This window comes from Platichthys flesus, chromosome 3 (assembly GCF_949316205.1).
Source record: "Platichthys flesus chromosome 3, fPlaFle2.1, whole genome shotgun sequence".
Taxonomy (NCBI): Eukaryota; Metazoa; Chordata; class Actinopteri; order Pleuronectiformes; family Pleuronectidae; genus Platichthys; species Platichthys flesus.
This window is the reverse complement of record NC_084947.1, coordinates 16,121,682-16,143,842: the sequence shown is the minus strand read 5'-3', so window position 1 is coordinate 16,143,842 and position 22,161 is coordinate 16,121,682. Positions and strand designations below refer to the sequence as shown.

The 22,161-nt window shown below is 42.7% G+C and overlaps 2 protein-coding genes across 2 annotated transcripts; one reads left to right on the top strand and one right to left on the bottom strand.

Annotated features, from left to right (window-relative positions):
• Positions 1 to 7,702: 7,702 nt before the first annotated feature.
• arrdc3a (arrestin domain containing 3a) lies at positions 7,703 to 15,725 on the bottom strand. Its single transcript, XM_062382199.1, has 8 exons — positions 15,153 to 15,725; positions 12,875 to 12,956; positions 12,628 to 12,775; positions 12,180 to 12,282; positions 11,744 to 12,000; positions 11,076 to 11,232; positions 10,841 to 10,983; positions 7,703 to 10,729 (listed from the first exon to the last, which is right to left on the bottom strand). The coding sequence occupies exons 1-8, from the start codon at positions 15,430 to 15,432 to the stop codon at positions 10,661 to 10,663; spliced, it is 1,239 nt and encodes a 412-aa protein (XP_062238183.1). The 5' UTR covers positions 15,433 to 15,725; the 3' UTR covers positions 7,703 to 10,660.
• Positions 15,726 to 17,629: 1,904 nt separating this feature from the next.
• Positions 17,630 to 22,127, top strand: arsk (arylsulfatase family, member K). Its single transcript, XM_062382198.1, has 8 exons — positions 17,630 to 17,863; positions 18,067 to 18,196; positions 18,288 to 18,447; positions 19,418 to 19,700; positions 19,815 to 19,986; positions 21,046 to 21,270; positions 21,471 to 21,686; positions 21,780 to 22,127. Exons 1-8 carry the CDS (start codon positions 17,756 to 17,758, stop codon positions 22,052 to 22,054), a joined length of 1,569 nt encoding a protein of 522 aa, XP_062238182.1. The 5' UTR covers positions 17,630 to 17,755; the 3' UTR covers positions 22,055 to 22,127.
• Positions 22,128 to 22,161: the final 34 nt, after the last annotated feature.

Here is a 22,161-nt window from a genome sequence, read left to right as displayed (position 1 = left end):
GGCGGAAGGGGGGGCAAGTGTAGAGATAGAGGCCGAGCGGAGGGTGGGGATGGGGGTGACAGGGTTTAGAGGATGATGGGGGAAGAGGCGAGAGATTGGATCTTTGGGAGCCAGAGAGGGTGAAATAACAGTGAGAAGTGACCGGGAGGCTTTGGAGTCGCTGCCCACCAGACAGCCCGCCCTCCGCAGGCCCCCGCTTGCACCTGTTGTTTTTCAAGAGCGAGACGCACAGAGGGGGGGGGGGCTGAGGAGCGGGCTGTATCCGCTGCCTGTGACTCAGGCGAATCTGAGCAGGCACAGAGAGGGACACTAAGCTGAGCAGGGACTTTGCTAAAAAGTCCAGGAGGGGGGTTTGCGGTGGTGTGGACTGGAGTCGGGCTATGCTATGAGTCAGCCATGGCTAAAAAAAGGTAACTGAGCCACTTCCACTGGGGACCACCGGGGACCAGTGGGGACTTGTGGGGACCAGCGGTGTAAGATTAAACACGTGGTCTGGCAGCAATCCTATGTCTGGCGTCTCATCCCCTTGAAGCAAAGCATAAGGTGACCGAGGACTTTCTGGAGAGAGTTACATAAAACATGAATCGAGTTTCACCTTGGATAATCAGGCTTTATTTGGACACACGCGGCCACATATCATATTTTATACGCCACGAATAGACTGAATAGCAATTATCCACAGTTGAGCACCTAAATCACCTGAGATCTGAGTTTACATGATGCGATGACATGATGTTGACCCTACCCGGTGCATCTGAGCCCTTAGCTACGACTTCCGATTGAATGAATGAGTGAGTGTGATTGTAGGATACTATATTAAGAAACGCCCAGCCACCTAATGTAGACGTACAATCAATTCAAGTCTTAACAAGCTATTAACTGCAACATTTTGTGGGTTTATCTGGCAGCGTCTCAGGGTCTGTTTTTAGGGCTACAGTGGAATTTCAGCCGCAGTATGTTCTGCAGACAAATCCTCTGTGAATAGGAGGAGAGGCGGCGTGGCGGAGATATCTCCCATTCCTCCCCTCCAGGTCTCAGAATAGAGCAGAGCACCCAGCACTGCTCAACCTGGTGAGGAAATACAGTAATCGGAGTTGCGTGGTATGTAACTTCACTTCATGTATATGTGTGGAACATTGCCCTCATGGTGACTTTGTTTTTTTTCTCCCTGGATCCATGTCATGCAGTGTCCAAAGTCAACGGTATAAGAACAAACATCTCCTGTTGTTCTGCAGTACTCGTCGAAGCAGTTTCTGCAAAACATTCACACACTTGGTGATGAGGTGAGGATTTAGATGGAAACTTTAGGGAGAGGCCAAAAACGTGTCTGCTCGAAATGCTGCGGATGAAAAATGCTGCTAAAGAGAGCGCACAAGAGAGGGGGCGGGAGAAAGGGCAAGGCTGTCAGAAGTGAACTCTGTCACTGTGTGACTTTTTCTCTGTGGCCGGGCTCCGACAGGATTTTGAAGTATTGTACTCGGCACTGCATGACAAAGCATTTCACTCTGCCTCTGCTAGAAAGGACGAGTGTTAAAGAGCAACTTGCAGGTTTGAGACACCAGTGAATGAGTGTGCTGGGAAAATGATGTTGAAACAAGATTTTATTAAAAATAAATACTTATGTTTCCTCAACAGCCTCTGGAGTTGTTTCTATGCGAGAATTTTGCTTCCGGTAATGCCAGGACTCAATGGCATCAAGCCATGCAATCTTCAGGTCCTGCAATGATAGCAAAATTAAAGTTGTTTGAACAAAAGAATGGTTTGAGGAAAGTGTTGATAAAAGTGATTTTACTTTGAAGGAGGTACAGGAGATGTTGCAAATATTCATGATTATGACATATTCAACAGATGGACATTGCAACTCTGACGCAGGCAGTGTGGCCTGGGCGAGAAGGAGACTTATTAAATTAAATTAAATAATGTTTTATAATAACACATATGAATCCAATGCTAGTTTCAAAAGTAGAGAGGTCACTGCATATACAGTACGTATAGACCACAGGTTTGAAGTATAAGTCTGCTACTGTAGACGTCTGACAGACCAGGGACAGAAGAAATAACAGGCACAGGAGAGAAATTGAGATGTGGTGTGAGGAGAACCAATGAGGAGCTGAGGAGCTTATATCATATACCTACACAACTATGTAATGTCTCTGCAGCCTGAGTAAAGAGAGATCAAACTGACGTCACTTTGCACCGAGCTGGGTTGGACTCTGTAGGCTCAGTTACGATGGACACAAAAGAGCTGGATTAACTCCAATCTCAAGGGCGACTTCGGAGATTAATATGCCCTATTTTAATACAAACTTTTTCTCTCTCTACACAATTAAAATGAGACCTAATATCATCTCCTGCACCTTCGACCTGATGCCTTCATGTTACTGCATATAGTTTGGCCGGATCTACAGTGGGAGCAAAAAGTGGTGTGAGAGTACAGGACTTTTCCCAGCTGTAGTAACTTCAGGGACTTGAACCGTTTGTGTGTAAGAGTTGCATGCATGCCATTTGAGGGGACTGGAGTACAGTGTGTGAGGGATCGTCGGAGGTGGTATGCTGACCATGCTGGGGCATTTGGTATGAGAGGAATGGAAGTCCTGGCATGGGAACATAGCACAGTGTCACTGTGGCGATCAGGTTCCTGTCCGTACAAAACATCGTGGTCCACAACTGCCCTCGCAGCTCCACAGAGGATATTCGAAAGGATTTTCAATTAGCACCATCATCATCCATTATACTCAGTCCCTGTGTCCAGGCTTGCAACTGCAAACTGCCTCTCTTTCTTAAATCTAAAAAAACAATGAGAAGTTTGTCTAGTTAACAGAAATAATGACACAACAGCGAGGTGATGACAGACTCTTGGCTGAGATTAGACAAGGAATCTGACATCTGTCTTTCACTGTGGGACTCATTTAGGGTCAAGCAGGCTAAAAACTGACAAGTGACATATACTGTTCTGCAGCTGCTGTTGATATGCATGCACACGCATTAGCATTCACTTAAAATGTTGTTGCAGTAAACAACACATGTGCATATGTGTTGGTAATGTGAGAAGATGCCGGGACAAAAGGTCTGCTGGAGGTTGTGCTCAGGACAACACAGGGAAACACATTGTGTTTTCTCCAGTGGTAAGTTTGATCATGCGGGTCTATTTTACTTTAATTCTTTCAGACTTATTAGAATAATATACACATTCGGGGGCACTTTGTCTATTCACATTTGTAGTTTCAATTCGAATACATTTCTTTGAAGGTCGTTTCCTTAAAATTAGTTTTTTTCGCGCACTGAGCAAGAAATCTCTCACATACCCCAAACTCCTCTTGTATTCATATCTGTAGTCAAAGGGTTGCTACACAGGGGTTTGTTCATTTAAGTAATATTTTATATCTCTCAAAACATGGAGACAATTATTTTTTATGGATGATATAATTCTTGATTTATGCTGTGATTAAAAAGAAGGAGTAAATTCCATCAGTGAAAGTCTTTTCTACGTTTATGTATCCTCTGTATAAAACCGGCAGAGGTCAACCTTTGTGTGGGGGTAAGCTATTCTGTCATCGGTCCAAGGTGGTGCGTTCAGCGGAGGAAAACAACTTGTTCCTGGCAAGTCTAAACTGTCACTGTCTAAACAACAGTGACAGAAAAAGCTGCAGCCTCTGCTGTCAGCCTCCTCATGCAGGAGGGTTTCAAACTTGAATGAACCAGCTTCCAAGGAAGATCACGAAGAGAAGTCCTTGGGAGAAAAAGGACATTGCTGCCCACTCCACCTCTATCAGCAGCTCTATCTCTGTCTGTTCCTCCGGTTAAGAAAAAAAGTGAGTAAGCCTGTGCTAGGGACAGATGGAGAGCGGCTGCAGACCTGCTGCTGTGACTGTGAGTCAGTGAGGATGATCAAATACTCAATGAGTAGTGGCCCAGTGTTTTGTCTGATGTAACTTCCTACAGGATGTATTAACTGAATAACTTGTCAACAAATCCCTCTCCACAAAATCTGACTGATTTCACTCTCAGCCGTAGAAGGAGAGAAAGTCCCTCTGTCCGAGTTGAAGAGGGACAAACAGGATTTTGTGATATCTCAACTACTGGCTGCTTGTCATGATCCAACATACAACTAACACAATGATGTAGACTTGTAAACTTGATGAAGCCGTAACTTACTGGGTAGGAGACATTTCTTGCGAAGCAGTAAAACCTTTTAGAAAGCTAAAACTAATATTTTAATATTCACACAAAATCATTTGTAATATAGGCTGAGTTCTGCTCAAATAAAATACATTGAGTTTAGTAAGTGAGGGATGCTGCAGTTTGGTTTGTGTGGGTGAGACAATGAACTTGAGAAGACTGTGAGGAGGGAAGGAGGAGCACAGAAAGACAAGGACGTGGTTATGAGGATAGGGTGTCGAGTGCAGTCAGGTTTATTTGGCGGGAGGATACAATGTGGTTTGTGACAAACTGGTTCAATCCTTTCTTGTCCATGGGAAAGGAAAAGTTTCAAAGCCTGGTCGCCTGGGTTTGCCAATAAATGTGGTTTTAAAACAGCTTTCGAAACAAACAAGAAAACCTGAATACAAAGATTGGATTTGGTCCTTGTGCCTCAGCAGTGCTGGGAAGAGGAAAGAGGTGATTATTGTTGACCATCAGTTCCTGAGCTGCCTCTTCTCCAGGTCTCACAGTATGACCTGTGCATCAGGTTTTATGGGTATGGATATGTGTGATATAAGTCGTGTAAGATCATCTGACTTAAAATAAAACATAGTAGTCATAAAAAGTTTTTTGTCAGATACATTATTTAAATCTCAGAGTCATTTATGATCACTGACTGCAGATCAGTTCCTGCATTTTGTCAGATTTGTGATGATATTGGTTATTCCATTGTTTGGAGGAATGTGTGGGCTGAAAAAAATGCTTGGCCCCGGGCCTCAGTGTGTGTGTGTGTGTGTGTGTGTGTGTGTGCGTGTGTGTGTGTGTGTGTGTGTGTGTGTGCTGCTATTATGTCACAGTGATGATGTGGCAGGTGTACAGGGGGCCCTCTGTCCCAAATCTCCCCCTATCCATCCATGCTGAACTGCACTGCCGAGAACCTCTGGATCACAGCGGCTTCAGGGCAGTGGGATTAGCTGGTGAGAGGAAACAGCTGAGGCCTGCCCAGTGTCAGCACTTGCTAATCAACGCTCCCAGTGCACACGTTTACACGCACGCCGCCCCCCCCCCCCATCTATGCTCTCCCTCAACAATCCCCATCCTCCTTTCTTTTTTTTCAATCCACAGGGGTCAGACACCCACAAAGGCCTGGGCCCACAAAAGTCAAAGGGGCCCAAAGGGGAGGAGGGGAGGGGACAAAGGCAAACCGAAGTGCTTGGTCAAAGCTGACGGGGGGCTGCTGAGTCATCACTGATGCTGCTCCAAACTGATCATGTCCCCAGATGAGAAGTTGATGACTTTTTGTTTGTCAGTTCGGAGTCGGAAGCAGTTTCCTTCTATCTGTACCTTCACCACGTGTTTATGCATCACAGGACGTTTGGAAATCGAATCACTGCCAGCCCCAGTTATGCATCTGTGACCACGTTCGTGCTTATCGTAGATCCCTCTGTGCATTGCCTTCCAGCTTTGACCTACACGAGACCCACAGCACACAGTATATTCATTCACAACTGGCGTGATTGAATTTGCTGAGCTCATTTGCACATGCATGCCTGTAGTTTGCGTCAAAATCAATTAGCGTGCTGACGTAAAACGAAAGTCGATACACTACGAGTGGCTGCTCGCGAAACAGACTGCTGACTGTCATCAAGGGGTCATGTGTAAACAAACAAGAAAGAGAGCATCACTATTTAAAGATGAGATAGTGCAACTTGTGCAGGTTAAATATTCCCTGCCACATTAAGCAAATCAAAAAAATATCGAAACACGCCTGGTTGGTCATATGGATATTAATAGAGTTGGGTGGCATTAGTTTGAAATAATCAGTTTTACAAATCACTTTTTTTTTTTTACTAATGTAATAGATTTGATAACAAAAAGTGTATACATTTTGAGTTCCCCAATTCTTCATTTTTCTCTTCCAGGTAAAATATTCTACATTATTGCCTGAGCCCGAGCTTGTGAAAATGGTTGAAAACAAAATTCAAACTAAGGCACAGAAGCTAAATCCAATTTAAACCCATCAGACAAAACTTTGCTCAAAATTTTAAGACTAGTATTTTGCTTATCTCAGAAACTTTATGTTTGTTCGCTCAAGCAGTGCAGAGGACATATTCTGGTGTTGCAGTGGTGCCTGATCTTTGAAGGACTGCTCCGGATTGACTCAACACTGATGCTCTTACTTTCACCTCAAAGTGGAGCGTTTATCCAAGAAACACAGTTGTCACAGGTGCTTTTCATTGGTTAATAGACTTTTGTATTATGAAAAAGCAGAAGTGATCAATAAGTGCTTTGTTTTGCTGTATGTTGACCTGTAGCTGTGGGTTGCAAGGCTTGTAGCCATCAACCCATATCAGGTCGACTGTGAGTCTCCTAGAGAAGGGTAAAACCGAATGATTGTTTTCAAAGAAGAATGTGGTTTTGCATTTTTCTTTTTTAATGGATCAGATTTTTTTCGGTCTTGCATGTGTTAACCACGCATGCAGCCCGTTGCTTCACTCCTTCTTGTTTTTCTACATTGTCTGACCTTTTTCTGCTTTTTTAGCATTTCTTAACTTTTTGAAGCCATATTCTCTTCAAACATGCTGGTTGAGAGTTCCGTTCCCAGTTATAATACTGGAAACACTAGTTTAAGTCTATTTATTAACACAGTTACTCCCTTGGGAGCTTTTTTCTGATTCTGATCATGAACAGTGGTTTATCACACACAAGTAACTAGGATAAGATTTGGACAGCTAGCTTGCCAACACTCCTGTTTTATATCAAAGATGCAGCCATGTGAGGAATAGGATCAAGAACCCATCAAGAGCTTTAACGGTTTGCTCCATCAACACCAACAAATAAACATAAGCTGAGAACAGTGTGGGTTGAATATTCAGTCTGACTCACTCAGGCCTGAAGCAGTCTCATACTTCACCTGGTCCTTACAGAGGAAACTGAAAATTGTTCTGGTTTCGTCTCTCCTGTTCTGACCTGAGGATCCTCACAGTTAAGCCATGTGGACAATGACAGCCAGTGTGAACATGTTCACACAGACCTAATGGAGAAACAAACTCAGTGTATCCTTGTGCCTTGTTCGTCCAATCACACATATTTCTATTGCGAGCAATTTACATCTCTGAGATGAAAATCTTACACAGACTAAAAACAAAGTCTTGCTACAAAAAGTATTTTAAGTGATTTGTTTTCATGATGAAATTAAGACTTCCTTTTATGCCTTTGGTCTTCACTAGCAGGCATTAATCTTGCAGCAAGGCCTCGTGCTGTCTTTCAACCACCTCTAGAGGCGCTGTTGTACATGTTTTCAGACAATCCCTGTCCAGCAGAGTCAACTGGTGTGTTTCTAATCTGAAGTAACTATGACCAAATAAGAAAGGGTTTCTAAGGTAAACCAAAAGATAATTATGAATAATTAGTTTATCCTCTGCTTTATTTTCAGTTGAAGATATGTTATGTTTTGATTCTGTCAAAAATCGACCAACTGTATATAATATATATATATCTTCACAAATTCTATTTCATATGTGTAATTATATAATTGTGTTGTAGATACATTCAGAGTCCATTGTAATTTTGAACAAAATGTTTATTCAAATCAAAAGGAAGAACTAGACAAAAGGTAAAATCATTCAGAACATAGCATATTCATAGAATATCTATACAACGTCATGATTAACAGACAAAAAAAAGACGAAAACAAACAAACAATTGGAGAATGAAGAAAAATTCAGTGAGTAATATTGCACTTTGTTTCTAAAATGTTTCAGATCCCGTCTCGTGGGTTCTTTAAAACTCTGAACATTTCAGTTCCTGCCTTCATACAGACCAGGAGTTTAGCTTAGTTTTGACACTGGACTACTCTGAGGCCCAAGCAAATGGACTATGGAATCGACCAACCTGAAACCACTGTGTGAGCTTATTCATCACAGCGTAGCTTGATTCACTTTTCCCTAAGATAAGATGCAAAAACAAAGAGCTGCAAACCAACAGAACAGGATAGAACATGAGTGGAAGAAGCAGGTTGTCTGCTGTCCCATGTTACCAAAATGTTTTTCAGAGTTCGGGGGGGGCTGATCAACAGCTGCCACCCCTGGGGCCTGGGGGGGGGGAAGGTCAGAGGTCAGAGAGACTAACCCAACAAGGTTTCTTGGTAAACTAGAAAGAAAACTATATCAATGCCCAGAAATACATGAAAAAAAAATGTCAACCCTCATCAGTCTCAGAAAATTAAACACAATCGAGAAACCTGTCCAGGATGTCTTCTTTTTTTTAAACCTCTTCCCTTTTTGTCCTTTTTGAAAATAAAAACACAAAAAAGGTGTAAAACATACAGGTGTTCACAAACATAATAATAAAAAAAAGAAGGAGAACAAGAGTTAACGTAGACACTGAAAGATGAAGAATCATGATCAGGTTTCTTTTGTCTGAGTCAAGGCCACTAAGATAAGATCACTTTAATAATCTGCAGTGCGTTGATTACTTTCAGAAGCTGTGTATTTAGTTGCCAGCTGGATCTCGATTAAAGCATACGCACACACACACCGCGTACAAACTTGTGTCAGCTATGTTTTAATGTAAACTTAAAAAAAAGAAAAAAGGTTATTGATCTTAAAGAAAAATGAAGTAATGCATTTACGTCCTACATGTGTTTTCCTCTCCAGACCTTCACCATTGAATGCAGTTTTTTTTCTTATCAAAAAAAGTGCTGCTTTTCATTTTTTTTATTTCCTGACTTTGTCAAACCTCTGTTGCAGCTGGACTTTCTTGTGTTGAAAGAGTTAGAAAACCAATGTATTACTCATGTCAACCTACTACTACTTGTTCTGACCAGACTGAACAGAGGTTTAACAGCGTCCCCAGCTTTTCACACGCACTGGGTTCGGTTCTAAAACGGAGAAGCATTGTCATTTCCTCTACTTATTTTACTTCTTCCTTTCTTTTTCCATTTTTCTTTTGAACATAGCATTCTGGCTTCACTGGTCTGGTAAAATCGAACTGGTGGTTGGATGAACTGGGCAAGTGCAGCAGGACAAAAAGGGAATGTGATTCATCTCAGAAAGATGTCTTGCTTCTCTACAGGTCTATTGTCTCGTTTTGGTAGTTTAAAAAATAAAAATAATAACGTCCTTATTTTCTAACAGTGCAATTTTAAACTCTATTTTTCAACAACCGATTGGCAAGTGAGAAGACCACCTGAGACAGTGCTTTTTGGGCAGTTTATGCAAGCCTGGTTTACCCTGAGATTAGGAGTAGAGGGGCTGCAGGCGATCAGGGCGGGGCAGGTACCTCGACCTTCTGTTATGAACGCATACGCACAACTTTTCTCCTGGGCTAACATTTTAGTGGCAAACGCAGGTCTGCAACCCTCCTAGTCCAAAACCAGAGCAACCACAACACAAAAGAGGCAAAAAAATTAAAACTATTCTATGATTTGTGCTAAATACAAGAAGAGATTAACAGAGCTAAACTAAAATCAAACAAACAAGGGAAGCCACACCGAGATCCAAGCTGAAGAGGCAACGTCTTATAAAGAGCTTCCAGAGGGAAATCATTATGCTGCAGCTGTTGTAAAAGTCCAGTCTAGTTGTTTTAAGTCACTGAGGAAATGTCTTAAGGAGAGAAAGAAAAATTCTTAAACAGCTTAAAACAGATTCAGTGCATTGTTCTTGACCTTTTCAGTCTTTTTCATTAACTTTCTTCTTCCAAAAAATAAAATCCTGTTCTCAGCGTTGCTCAAAGATAAGCAGAAGAAAGTCTTAAAACGTTTTTAGTCTGGCAAATAACAAGGCTGTAACCAAACTATTAGTGATTTTTTTTTTCAATTCTTATCATTAAACGAAGCCACACAACTCAAGTAAAGAATAAAATGTGCAAAACAAAATCCCAAAATGAGGCAAGGGGACCTTAGTCTTTGCTCTGGTGATGACTGCTGCCGCTGAAAACGTTCATTCATAAAGACTGGTGGTGGTTAGAATGTTGTTGTTGTTGTTGTTGTTATTGTTGATGTTGTTTGTCTCTCTTCGTCCCATTTTCTGTGATTCAGCTGAAGTCTGGACATGATCAGTCCTGCCCTTTGTGTTGAGGAGCCATGTCCATATGTGCCATGAGTGCAGAAGAATCAAGGGGTGAAAGAGAAGCTTAGCGGGCTGAGCCTTGGTGTGGAATTCTTCCTTCCCATCGTCAACGCTGTCGCCAGGACTCTCGCTGCTAGTGGGGTCATTATTTTTCTCATCTGTACACATCCCACCCTCAGCAGCATGAGACAGGAAGGAAGCGACACCCCAAACTTGTAACTCCTGTTCCTTTCACTGAGGGTAGGCAGAAACAGATGTGTCCAACCCAACTCAACTGTGGGTATTTGTCCAAGATTTCGTCAGTTGGTTGGTTGGATACTTTGTTTTTCTCCTGATGTCAACAGCGTAGGGTTAACATCGTCGTTGGAGAGAAATAAACAAAGCCAAGCCTACAAAACAGGTTTCTGTGAGATCCTGAAAATCTGTCAGGAGAATTTCAGGAACACCCTTCAGCGTGATGGACAAGCATCGAGCCTGCGCTCCTCCGTGCGGCTGACGTGATCCGGGTTTGGATCAATCTGGAGGGGAGAAGGGAACAGAATATGATGCTTTATGTAAACAAATAACTCATCAGTCTTTAACAGAAAGATTAAGACATACATTTTAGTTTTATGATATCTGGTGTTTACCTCAGAGTACAGAGGAGGAGGTTGGAAGCGGAACTCGTGGATATAGGCGAAGAGAGGTCCATCCAGGTCCTCACGGGCTGCTGGGACGTCTAGACTGCTCTGCCTCTGCTCTTCTGTCGCTATTTCTGCATAGCTAGGAGGAGCTGCATTGGGGAAGAGCAACGTTGTGCGTCAGTGGAAATCATATTTAAAATAGAACTTGATATTTGATTCAGGACCGTGGGATGTAACCTACCTTCTGGTCTCTCGGGCAGGCCCATGCCCAGCCAGCTCATGCTGCACTGGCTGCTCACACTGGAAGTGCGGGAACCGAAGGAGTGGAGAGGGATGGTTCCGATGACCAGGGGCAGGTTCAGGGACAGGTTGATCGCTCCCGGTATGTCCACATATACCTGAGCGTGAACATGACGACACCAGGTTAGAATACGCTTTGGGGTTGGACATTCACCATGAAGTTAACCCGATACCACACTAGCCTGGGCTTAATCGGCTGTGCAGCAGTTCAACAAGATGTGGGTCAATGTCTTAAGGTCGGTTGCTTATGTAAGGTAGAGAGTTTGCCTGGCGCCTGTCTGTTCTCAAGGTAAGGAGGTCACAAGCGCTTTCAAGGCAGGTGTTACCACAGATATTCTGGGCTAATGCTCTTAGCAGCATGTGGTGATAACACCTGGTGCAATGCCAGGTTGGCCGATGCTAGCTGAGTCAGCCTGGTTGTTTAGCAGAAGAGATACTGGCTTACCAAGAAGTATTGATTAAGTACTATAATGGTGCAGAGTAATGGAGGTAACAAATAAATAACCAATTCAAGCCTCTAGGCCGGTAATCTCTTGATCAAGGTGAGATGACAAACAACAGACAAAAAGAGAGGACTATTGAACCCAAACACAATAGAGCTGTGCTCACCATGAGCGAGTACTCCACTCGGATGATGCTGCAGTCCAGGATGGAGGGCGACACAGGCGGGATCTTCAGCATCTTGCCGCTCCAGGTCTCTGTTTTGCCCGAGGACAAAGACTCTCCCCGCAGGTTGGCCACCAACTGCTTGACTTCCTTCATCTTCCCTTTGGCATAGAAGGTCTGGGTCTGGTAGATGGCTGCCTTTGGCACCACCATGCGGGACGAGCAGTTCTCGATCTCGGCAAAGATCTGGATCGACTCTCCTACGGGAGGCGAATAGGAGAGGTTAATGAAAGTTCCTCGACGTTTTAAAATCAGCAGGAATCCGCTTTATCTAGTGTGTATTTACAATCAATGAAATAAGTGTAATGCTTTCATTAGGTCAGCTGGTCAATAGATGATTAACAATCAGTGGCATTAATGATCAATGACTTATTCTCACCTGGGGTGTACCCCTTCCTTTCAATTTTGGCACTTAGGGAAATAGGACCTGAGGTGCAGAACCAGCAGCAAAGCGTCTTGTCTTTTGTGCCGGCCTGTGGTGACTGGAAGAGAACAAAAATAGAATCATTATTACATGTCGAATTTTGTTTTGTTTTGCCAACAAACACCACAGAAAACGGGTAAATATAAAATGATGATTTATATGATATTAGAGACTATATTTTGCTTTTGATTGATTTATCAGTCAAGAATCTTCCACTTTAAGACTCATTCAAGATTCCTCTTTCCAGCACTCACACTGCTGACATGTTCTTTCCAGTAATTCCCCATAATTAGGAAATTCATCCAGACTAAGTCGCACTAAAGTCATATTCTCATCTTTCAACGATGCCTCCACCTGCTGAAAGGCTAATTCAAAACCAAGCATATGCTTCCAAAGCGCTTACCAGCAATAGTGGAGTGTTGATGTCAATGTGCTCAAAGACCGTGAATTCCTTCTTGGTCTTCATGGGCAGGAGCCACGGTCTGTGAAGTTCTGCCTTTACCCAGTAGCGCACGCTGCCGTGCTTCCCTTCGAAAGAGGTAGCCAGAGGTCTGCAGGAAAACAAAGGAAGGCGGAAAAGCAAAGTTAAGTATCGAGATCTTATTGTTGTACATTTTCAGATTTATGTGTAAAATAAAGAGACCCCTTACGTCTGTGGAAGCTCGAGGCTGAATGCATACTCATGTCTTCCTGAAGGGATAGTGGTGAGCCCTTCCTCCGAGTTGTCATCGTCTGAAAAACAAGGAGGACAATATTCCAAACCCATGTATACCATACCTGTGTAAAATGCTCTAGGAAGGCATCTGAAAGTCATACCAAAGAAAACAAAAAAACACAGGGTGGGGGAGAAGAAAAGAGAATAAACGGATTTTACTACAGTATATCTGTCTGTGGAAAAACCAAGGCAACCGATATTTAGAGGAAACCAAAGAGGCTGAATGTGTGGGAAAAGACGGTGCTTTTGTGCCAACAAAGACGGCCACTGTGGTGCGTTATGAGGAATCTGCAAACCAGGATATAGAGGGAAATCTAGGCTAACGGATCAAATCCAAATCTGTCTTATTTCCAACTTATTTGTCTTTTTGCAATAAAACAAGATGCTCTCCTGACTTCCAAAGAGGACACTGTTGAAGCTGCTCGCAAAATGTTCACAAATTATTTGTTTTTTTTTTTATTCCAACATGATGATGAGTGCAGCGTGAAGAGCAGGGGCCGGGTGTGTGCTCCTGCCAGCTCAGCACTCCTCCCTCCCCCGAGCAGCAGCAGCAGCAGTGTGGTAAACAAGTGCGGAGCTGTCAGTCAAGCTGCAGACTCCAGCAGGAGGAGACCGGCCTGAACCGGTGCGAGCAGCTTCCCACAGCCTCTCTGCTCTCATTACGCATTCACTGTGCGCCACCGCAGTCACTACTATGAGCCGGCTGCTGCTGCTGTTTCTGGAGCTGCTGCTGCTGCATCCACTCAACACTACACTGCATGCACACGTTTCAACATGAGGAACTACTATTTAAGATATGATTCATATTCTAATTGTTGAATGTCATATTGATTGTTGCTAATGGAAAAATAATAAAGCCCCCTTTTCCCTCCTCCTCAACAATTCAGATCGAATCTGCACTTTTATGAAATAACAAGAAAGATCCATGTTGGTATTTCTTGTTTCCCACTGATTCCACATCTTAGGAGTTTTGCAAAATGGAGAAAATGTGTGTATATGTGCACCTATATATACACTTTTCTGAATATTTCCCATTATTTGTTCTAGTTAAAATGTTTGCCACTGGTTCTTGTGTGTATAATAAAAAAATGTTTCAATAGAAACAATACATCTCAAATGTAAACCTAATCCAGCTGATAATGAAGGTAAACTGCTGATCTTTAGACAAAACGAGTTCCAGTTTCCCTGCTGCACATATGTCAAGCAACCGAATATCACACACTGTTGGTATATTTGTAAATGAGCCAATTATTTAAAAAAATGATTTGCATATGCAAGCACAGCTGCTTACATGAAAATTCATTGGGTACAATTAATTTTTAATGGTTGATTAACAATGATGCCTCTAATAGAGTTGTAAGTGCTTTTATTGCAGGCATCAGGTTGTAACCTTTTGCAGGTTCTTTCTGCATAAAAAAAGTTGCACATTTAAAAAAAAAAAAAACATTTAAAACCTATTGATTACCATCATAAAGATATTACTTTATATGAAAAAACAAACAATACAAAGATTATTAAATTTCAAGTGGATATACTGGCCATATCTTGAAAGTGTAGTATTAAGCTTTTCTAATGAGTTTATTTTTTCATCCCAAAGTTGCTGAATTTTCTTCCTCTCTCCGCATGAAAGTGATGTCATTCGGCCACACATGAGCACCTCAGCCAATGACAGGCGGTCAGGGGCGGGGTCTGCGCGTTACTACCGCCCCCTCCCTGGTCCAGTTTTCTGAACAGGATTGAACCGCTTTGAACAATGGGTGGAAACTTCACAAAGCTACAAAGAAACGCTCGATATGACGCGGTTCTGCGGCGAATTTTTGCAACAAAGCCGCATATATGTCATCGTGAGATATTGGTCCGTCGCTCGGTGTGTCGAAAAATCACGGAAATTGTCGTTTTCCACTTGAAAAACTGTGAAAAACAAGTGGGAGCACAGCCGCTGTCATTCATTCTGACACCTGGACATAAACCAGTGACGATGGAGAATTAGCCAGCAAAGGTCTCCCAGTAGGAACGTTTCAGCACTGGCACTAGTTGCCTTCGATGTCCCTCGTCCTAAATCCGAATTATATCTTTGATATTTTACAAATTCAGGTGCAACAGCATCCTCCAGTGAACCCGACCTCCATCCAGCACAAAGAGCATCTCCCAGTCACTTCCCACAAAACAGGTCTAAAATGGAATCAAATGAAAAAAAAAAACCACTGTCTTACCTCTCTCGTGCCCGATCAAGATGTCCTTGTGATTCAGGTACTCCACTTCTTCTGTGTAGTTTTGCGTGTAGGCAGTGTTGGAGCCTGCGTTCCTCGACTCCGTCCAGCGAACTTTCGCAAATCCCTTCGCGTGGATCTTGAGGGCTTTCACGCGGATCTCTCCGGTGACTTCGATGACCACCCTCCCTGAGACGCAGTCCCCGCTGGAGAACACGGGGACGTTGCTGTCATTGAGACAGTCGTAGCTCACTGTGAAGCTCTTCACCTTCCCTAGCACCATGGTGGAGGCAGAGAGAGGCAGCCGACTGCGGAAGTTTCAAAATAAAAAAAAGAGGAGTCTATGAAAAACAACTCATAAGTAAAAAAGATGGGCGCAGTGTCTCCTTCTGGGGTGAAAGACACTGATCGGTATCTCTGCCCCTGCAGGACACGCAGCGGGCGCGATCAGTGGCCTCTGTGCGGGCAGTTCATTGAGATGTGTGAAGGCTGAATAACAGCAATGGATGCTGTCATCGTCCGCCTCTCCTGCTCGACGGTCTCCAGTCAAAGACAAGGAAACCCCCGTAGCTCCGCTCACTTTAAGCGACGGGCTGTGTGAAAAACAACCTTGGGCGCATGCGCAGGCCTCCACTGCCCCCTCCTTCCGCCTTCTGGACGAGGCAGAGCAGAAGAGTGGCTCACAGCCAGATGACAAGTTTGGTCAAACAGCTGCACAAAGAAATGTTCCCAACGATGTTTTTTTTTTGAATATATATATAGAGATGACTCTCTACAGGTAACCGGTTATATTTGAATTACACGATTTCACCCACCCATTAGGAATCCACTTATTCCCACTCTTTTTTAAGCCATTCTGAGGAATATTTTGGGTGGCTGCACTGGAAACAAATGAGAAAACACATCCCTACTGTCTTATAAAAAGGAACAGCAGTTCATATGAATGCACCATTGCATGATTTTCTTATACAACTCCCAGCTTTATGTCTAGACTCATAAATCTGTCGTATAATCCACACAGAGTCATGGTCTCCCATACATCCAGGCCCAGTACAACCTGCACATCCCACTGCAGCTCACCAGCAAACTGCAGAGCTGCATGTTGCATTGAGGCTTTCAGCACAGGCCTGTTGGATAATATGTGGGTTTATGGGTAAAGAGAGTAGAGCAGACCTTCAGGAAGGCTTCCCACGTGCTAGAGTCTATATACTGTTTTGGGATTAAGATTAAAATGATCCATTCACATAGGCGGTGGGGGTTTCTCATTGTGTTCAACTCAGTTTTAGAGGAAAACAACTCAGCTGAAGCTCAGAACGCCACCTGGTGGATTCAAAGCCATCCTGCTGAGCAGATATCACCTGTTGAACACCAGCGTCTAATGTACAGTACATTGACTGTGTGACACTTCTACTCTCAGGTCCCTGAATCTGTCGTTCATTGGTGTTTTTCTCCCTGATACAGGTATTAGAAACAAGAGTGTTTTGTAAATGTTTATTTTAGAAGATGCTCGGTCCACTTCTGCGCAGGAGGTAAATACAATTAAAAATTTAAATTTAATTTAAAAACAAAAACAAATGTATAAATAAACGCATTGCATGGGTCTTGCCTGATAAAAAATAAATTATGACTGAGGAAATATTGAAACATAGATCTGTTCAGCCTTTGACTCTGATCATGCCTGAACCGCTCTGGTTCGACCCTGGATTGATCTGTCCAAAAATCCAAGAGGATTCTCCCTGCCCTGTCTAGTGCCCCTGAGCAAGGCACCTTACTCCCCCAACATGTTCTCCCCGGGCGCCGTACATGGCTGCTCACTGCTCTGTGTGTCCTGCACCAGATGGGTTAAAAGCAGAGGTTAAATTTCCCTACAATTGCATGAGTGTGCCTGTGCATGTCTGTGCATGTGTTTGGGATAAATAAATGTATCTTAATCTTAATCTTAATCTTAATGTATTTCAATAGGGCCTCACTGTCTGTCAGGGCCCCTCAGTGCTCGGGCCTATTTATTGACCAAAGTATGTTGAATACCATTTTCAAGATACATCCCATTATTAACAAATTCACATGAATTTTATTTTAACTTTTTATTTTAGTGTTACTAAACTTTTTATTCACTTGCTAACTTAATGTTGGATTTCCCACAAACAAACATATGGACATTAATCTGTGCGATTAATAGTGAACATCTCTGCTCATGACAGTGCCATCTCAGCAAATTTATGTAATCTTTTAAAATAAAAAGATAAATGCTTCCCCCTAGAGGCTATTGTGTGCTAATGCACGTTAAACCAGAAATTGATTTATTCGATCTACAAAGCCTTTATTTCCCCTCTGTGATGAATACTTGGGACAATTGGTTGCAGTGATGATGAGTGTTGAATATTTATGTTCACAAAATTGTGTCTCCTCTGAAAAACGGAACATTTAAACATCATTATTTTTAGCCGGACTTGATTTGAATAGAAGACTCTTATTTTGAAAGTGCGACCTGGATGTACATCAGACTGGGCAGACCTAACAGACGGAGAGCGACTTGTGTTAAAGTTTGCTCTGATGACTCTCATCCACTTCAACAGGAAACCGTCTGTAGGAGGTGAAACGTCGCTATGAACGTGTTAGCAGTGGCTCTGAGTTTCCTGGTTCTGATTGACGGTCAAAGCTTTTGCCAAAATGGAACCAGACCTAACATTGTGATGGTGATGAGTGATGCATTTGTAAGTATTAATCAAGTTCCACCACAGAGCTTTGTTTCTGCACAACAGTTATTGCAGTATGTGTTTATTTAAAAGGCAGCAGCAGTAAAATGCTCTAACTTTAGGTTAAGCAGCACATATACTTCATAATATTTACATTGACTGATTTATTATCTGTTTTATATTGGCTTGAGGTTTAAATATCAGTTTCCCTCTGTCTTAAGGATGGACGATTGACCTTTGACCCTGGCAGCAAAGTTGTACAGCTGCCCTATGTAAACTATCTCAGGGAGCTTGGCTCTACTTTCCTCAATGCCTACACCAATTCTCCCATCTGCTGCCCCTCAAGAGCAGGTAAGTGGCAAGATTTACCCACTAGAATCACACACGGGAGGACTTCCCCTTTAAAATGCAAGAGAATAGATATTGTTGTAATTGTTGTCAGCGATGTGGAGCGGTCAGTTTGTCCACCTCACGCAGTCCTGGAACAACTTCAAGGGCCTGGATGCAAATGCTACCACGTGGATGGATGAACTGCAGGCGAAGGGATATCTCACCAAGACGATGGGCAAGCTGGACTATACCTCAGGGAGTCATTCTGTCAGGTAGGCAGATGAGGAGTGACGAGGAGGAGAGCGCTGCCATAATTAATAACATCATGACATCTTATCATCTTATTGTTTTCATTTTAACAACCAGACAAAGCTTAAATATGACAGCTACACAGATGTTCCTTCCTTCCTTTTCTTTCCTCTTCTGATCAAGGTTTCCTCCTGTTTAAAGGTCCAGTGTGTAAGATGGAAGGGATCTCTGGGCATACATTTAAGTAAACTTATCTTAGTCAGGTTTTAACTAGTGTGTTTCATCTAAATTGTACCTTTTTGGTTTTCTTTACCCTAGAATGGGCCCTTTATAATTACAAACTTTATATTAACATATGGTGCGGTTCCTCTCAAAGGAGGCTACCATGTTTTTTACAGTCGTCCAAACTGGACAAACGAAACACCTTTTGAGTTTGTATGACAACTGAAGGCTACCACAGGTTCTGTTACCTGTTTAGAAGGGGAAGGAGAGATGAGGAGTATTCAGCTGCAACATGACACTTCACCACTTTATGTCACTAAATTCTACACACTGAACCTTTTAAAGGGAGTTACTAAAGTGCATCCTCGTTGCGGGAACTGTTGGGTTTCTCCAGCATTCAAAGGTTCAAACCTTACTATGTTAGGCGCCTTAAGATAATGTGTGTTGCGGTTTCACGCTATTGAAATAAAAATGAATAGAATTGAAGAGTGTCTGTAAAGTAGAGCCTGTATCCATGATAAGTGTGGTTCCAGGAAAGAAAACACCATCACTTACTTATTCATAGAGCAAAGATTAATCTAACACACAGACACCGTACAAAAAAATTGTTAGCAACCTATTGTGTGAGTAATAAGCCATAACAGACTTTTCATGTGGGCAGCTATTTTTCCAGAACAGTGTGAATCACCCCCCCCCCCCTCACATTTCCCATTCTTGTGCCACTCCCTACATCATCTTGGTATTCCTGTGTATTTGTGCAACTGCCTGCAGTAATCGAGTTGAGGCCTGGACACGAGATGTTCATTTCCTCCTGCGCCAAGAGGGCCGGCCTGTTACACAACTTGTTGGGAACATGTCCACAGTGAGGATTATGACAAAAGACTGGAAAAACACAGACAAGGCTGCGCAGTGGATCCACCAAACAGCTGCCGCCTCGCACAAGCCTTTTGCTCTTTACCTTGGCCTCAATTTACCTCACCCTTACCAAACCCAATCCCTGGGGCCCACTGCAGGAGGATCCACCTTCCGTTCCTCACCGTACTGGCTCAGAAAGGCATGCTTTATTTACTTCCCCTGTGTTAATGCTTCCTGTGTTGTTGCAGAATTGCATAGTATCGTTTGATTAAAAATCCCTGAGTAATCCTATTTCCTTGTTTTACGCACTCAGGTGTCGTCTGACCTCATCACCGTTCCCAAATGGCTGCCTACCGCTGCCATGCACCCTGTTGATTTCTACTCCACCTTCACCAAAAACTGCACTGGTGTTTTCACCGAGGACGAAGTCAAAAGCATTCGGGCCTTCTATTATGCCATGTGTGCTGAGGCCGATGCCATGCTGGGTTAGTTGGCAGTTATTTGTGAATAAGACTTTGGGGGATATCTCATGAAACATACCAAACCTGCAAGTTGTGATTTCCTTTCTTGTTTTGTTGCTCACATCCAAACATGTACTGCAGAAAAAAGTAGGAGTACCTCTCTTACAGGAACCCATCATGGACTAAAGCATGTATGAAAGTAAAGTAGACTTAGTGACTTAGTGACAGCCACCCCTTCTGGCTAAAACACAAGGTGAAGTATAGAAGGCAACAGCAGGTTGCTAGAACAGATCAAATTTAAAGCGAACATTTCACTGAATTTCTTTGAATAGATAAAGGTTCAAACTAGTAAACGCTTTTATGGGCACTGCAATAGTAGAATTTAGGGAAGCTTGATTTCCTCTGTGGCACAATGACAGGGAGCAACCCTGTATTTACGTAATCAAGTAAATCAAAATTATACCTACAGCACTGTCTCCTCTGTTCTTTTAATTGCTCTCCCATGCCCATATTCATGACCTCCACCAAGGAGGTTATGTTTTCTCCCCTATCTGTTGGTCTGTTGGTTTGTTTGTATGCATGATTAAACAAAAACAACCAGACAGATGCTGTATTAGTTAGCGAAGAACCCATTACATTTTGGTGCCAATCCAGATCAGGCGGCTGATCCAGGAGTGTTTATTTCCCTTTCTTTAACTTGTTATGGAGCATTCTCTGACCTTTTCACTGATTTCTTTGGGAGTGATTCATGCATTGTAATTAAAAAATCAGGCACATTAAGGGGAATGCGGTATTAGCTCTACTGAGTGCCAAATCTTTATAATTTATTCAACCATTCATTTCTTACAGTATATTACAAAGGTCTAATTTCTGACTTTTTCTGAAAGTTTCAGATCTTGTTAAAATATCAACAGTAACATATTTTATGTTTTCTCTGTAGAGTACATCTCTAGAGTTGAATCTGCCACTAGATCTTGTTTACCAGAATTTAAGTCTTTGCTACTGCTCTAGATATGTATTTTAACTGAACTAATCTGTAACTCTGTGCTAATTCTGTCTCTCCCACACACTCTGTCTCCACAGGCCATGTGATATCAGCCCTGAGAGAAACTGGGCTGCTCAACAACACTGTTGTAATCTTTACAGCCGACCATGGAGAGCTGGCCATGGAGCACCGGCAGTTTTATAAGATGTCGATGTACGAGGGCAGTTCCCACGTTCCCCTGCTGATCATGGGGCCTGGCCTGATGTCTGGCCTGCAGATCAACCAGCTTGTGTCTTTGGTTGATCTCTATCCCACTGTGCTGGGTAAGAAAGTCGACAGAAGACCGAATTAAAGTGTTGATTAAAGGTTATAAATCATTGAAGTGTCAGTACAGGATAAAAGCGCTTATCGTTGTCAAGACCTAAAGGGGTTTAAAGCGTCTGTAAAAACAACAAAATAAAAGCATGAGTAGATTTAGATTTTATTAATTTAACTTGACCTAACACACTTACGTATTTTTCAGACATTGCTGGTATTTCACCTGGAGGTAACCTCAGTGGACACTCCCTCCTCCCTCTGCTGTCCAAGTCTAGTGTTTTATTTAAAAAGCAACGTCCAGACTGGGTTCTGAGTGAATATCATGGCTGTAATGTCAATGCCTCCACATACATGCTGAGAAGTGGCAGGTGGAAATACATCACCTATTCAGATGGCCTTAGCGTCCCTCCCCAGCTTTTTGGTGAGTTCCTAGCGTTCACAGTTCAGTCATTATATGCTTTTCATTCAAACCCCTATGACTTATATTTTTCTGATACTCCTTTCTCTTTTGCAGACCTTTCACTAGACAAGGAAGAGCTGCACAATGTGGTTCACAAATTCCCAGAGGTGAAGGTTTATCTGGACAAGCTACTGCGCAGCATCGTAGATTACCCAGAAGTCTCCTCAGCTGTCCATCTCTATAATATCAAATCATTTGGGGCCTGGAAAGACGATCTGGGAGGAAACTACAGCCAGGTCATCGCTACTCTCAGATGGCATGTTGACTGGCAGAAAGATGTGTTAGCCAATGAGAGAGCTATTGACAGCTGGATTTCTGGCTTATCATGATTTATAACTCTAACAGTGTTATTTTATGAGCTGCACTTTTATTTTCAATCAATAAATATTTTATTAAATTTTTTGTTGTTGTCATCTGTCCTGTTCTCCAGTTTATT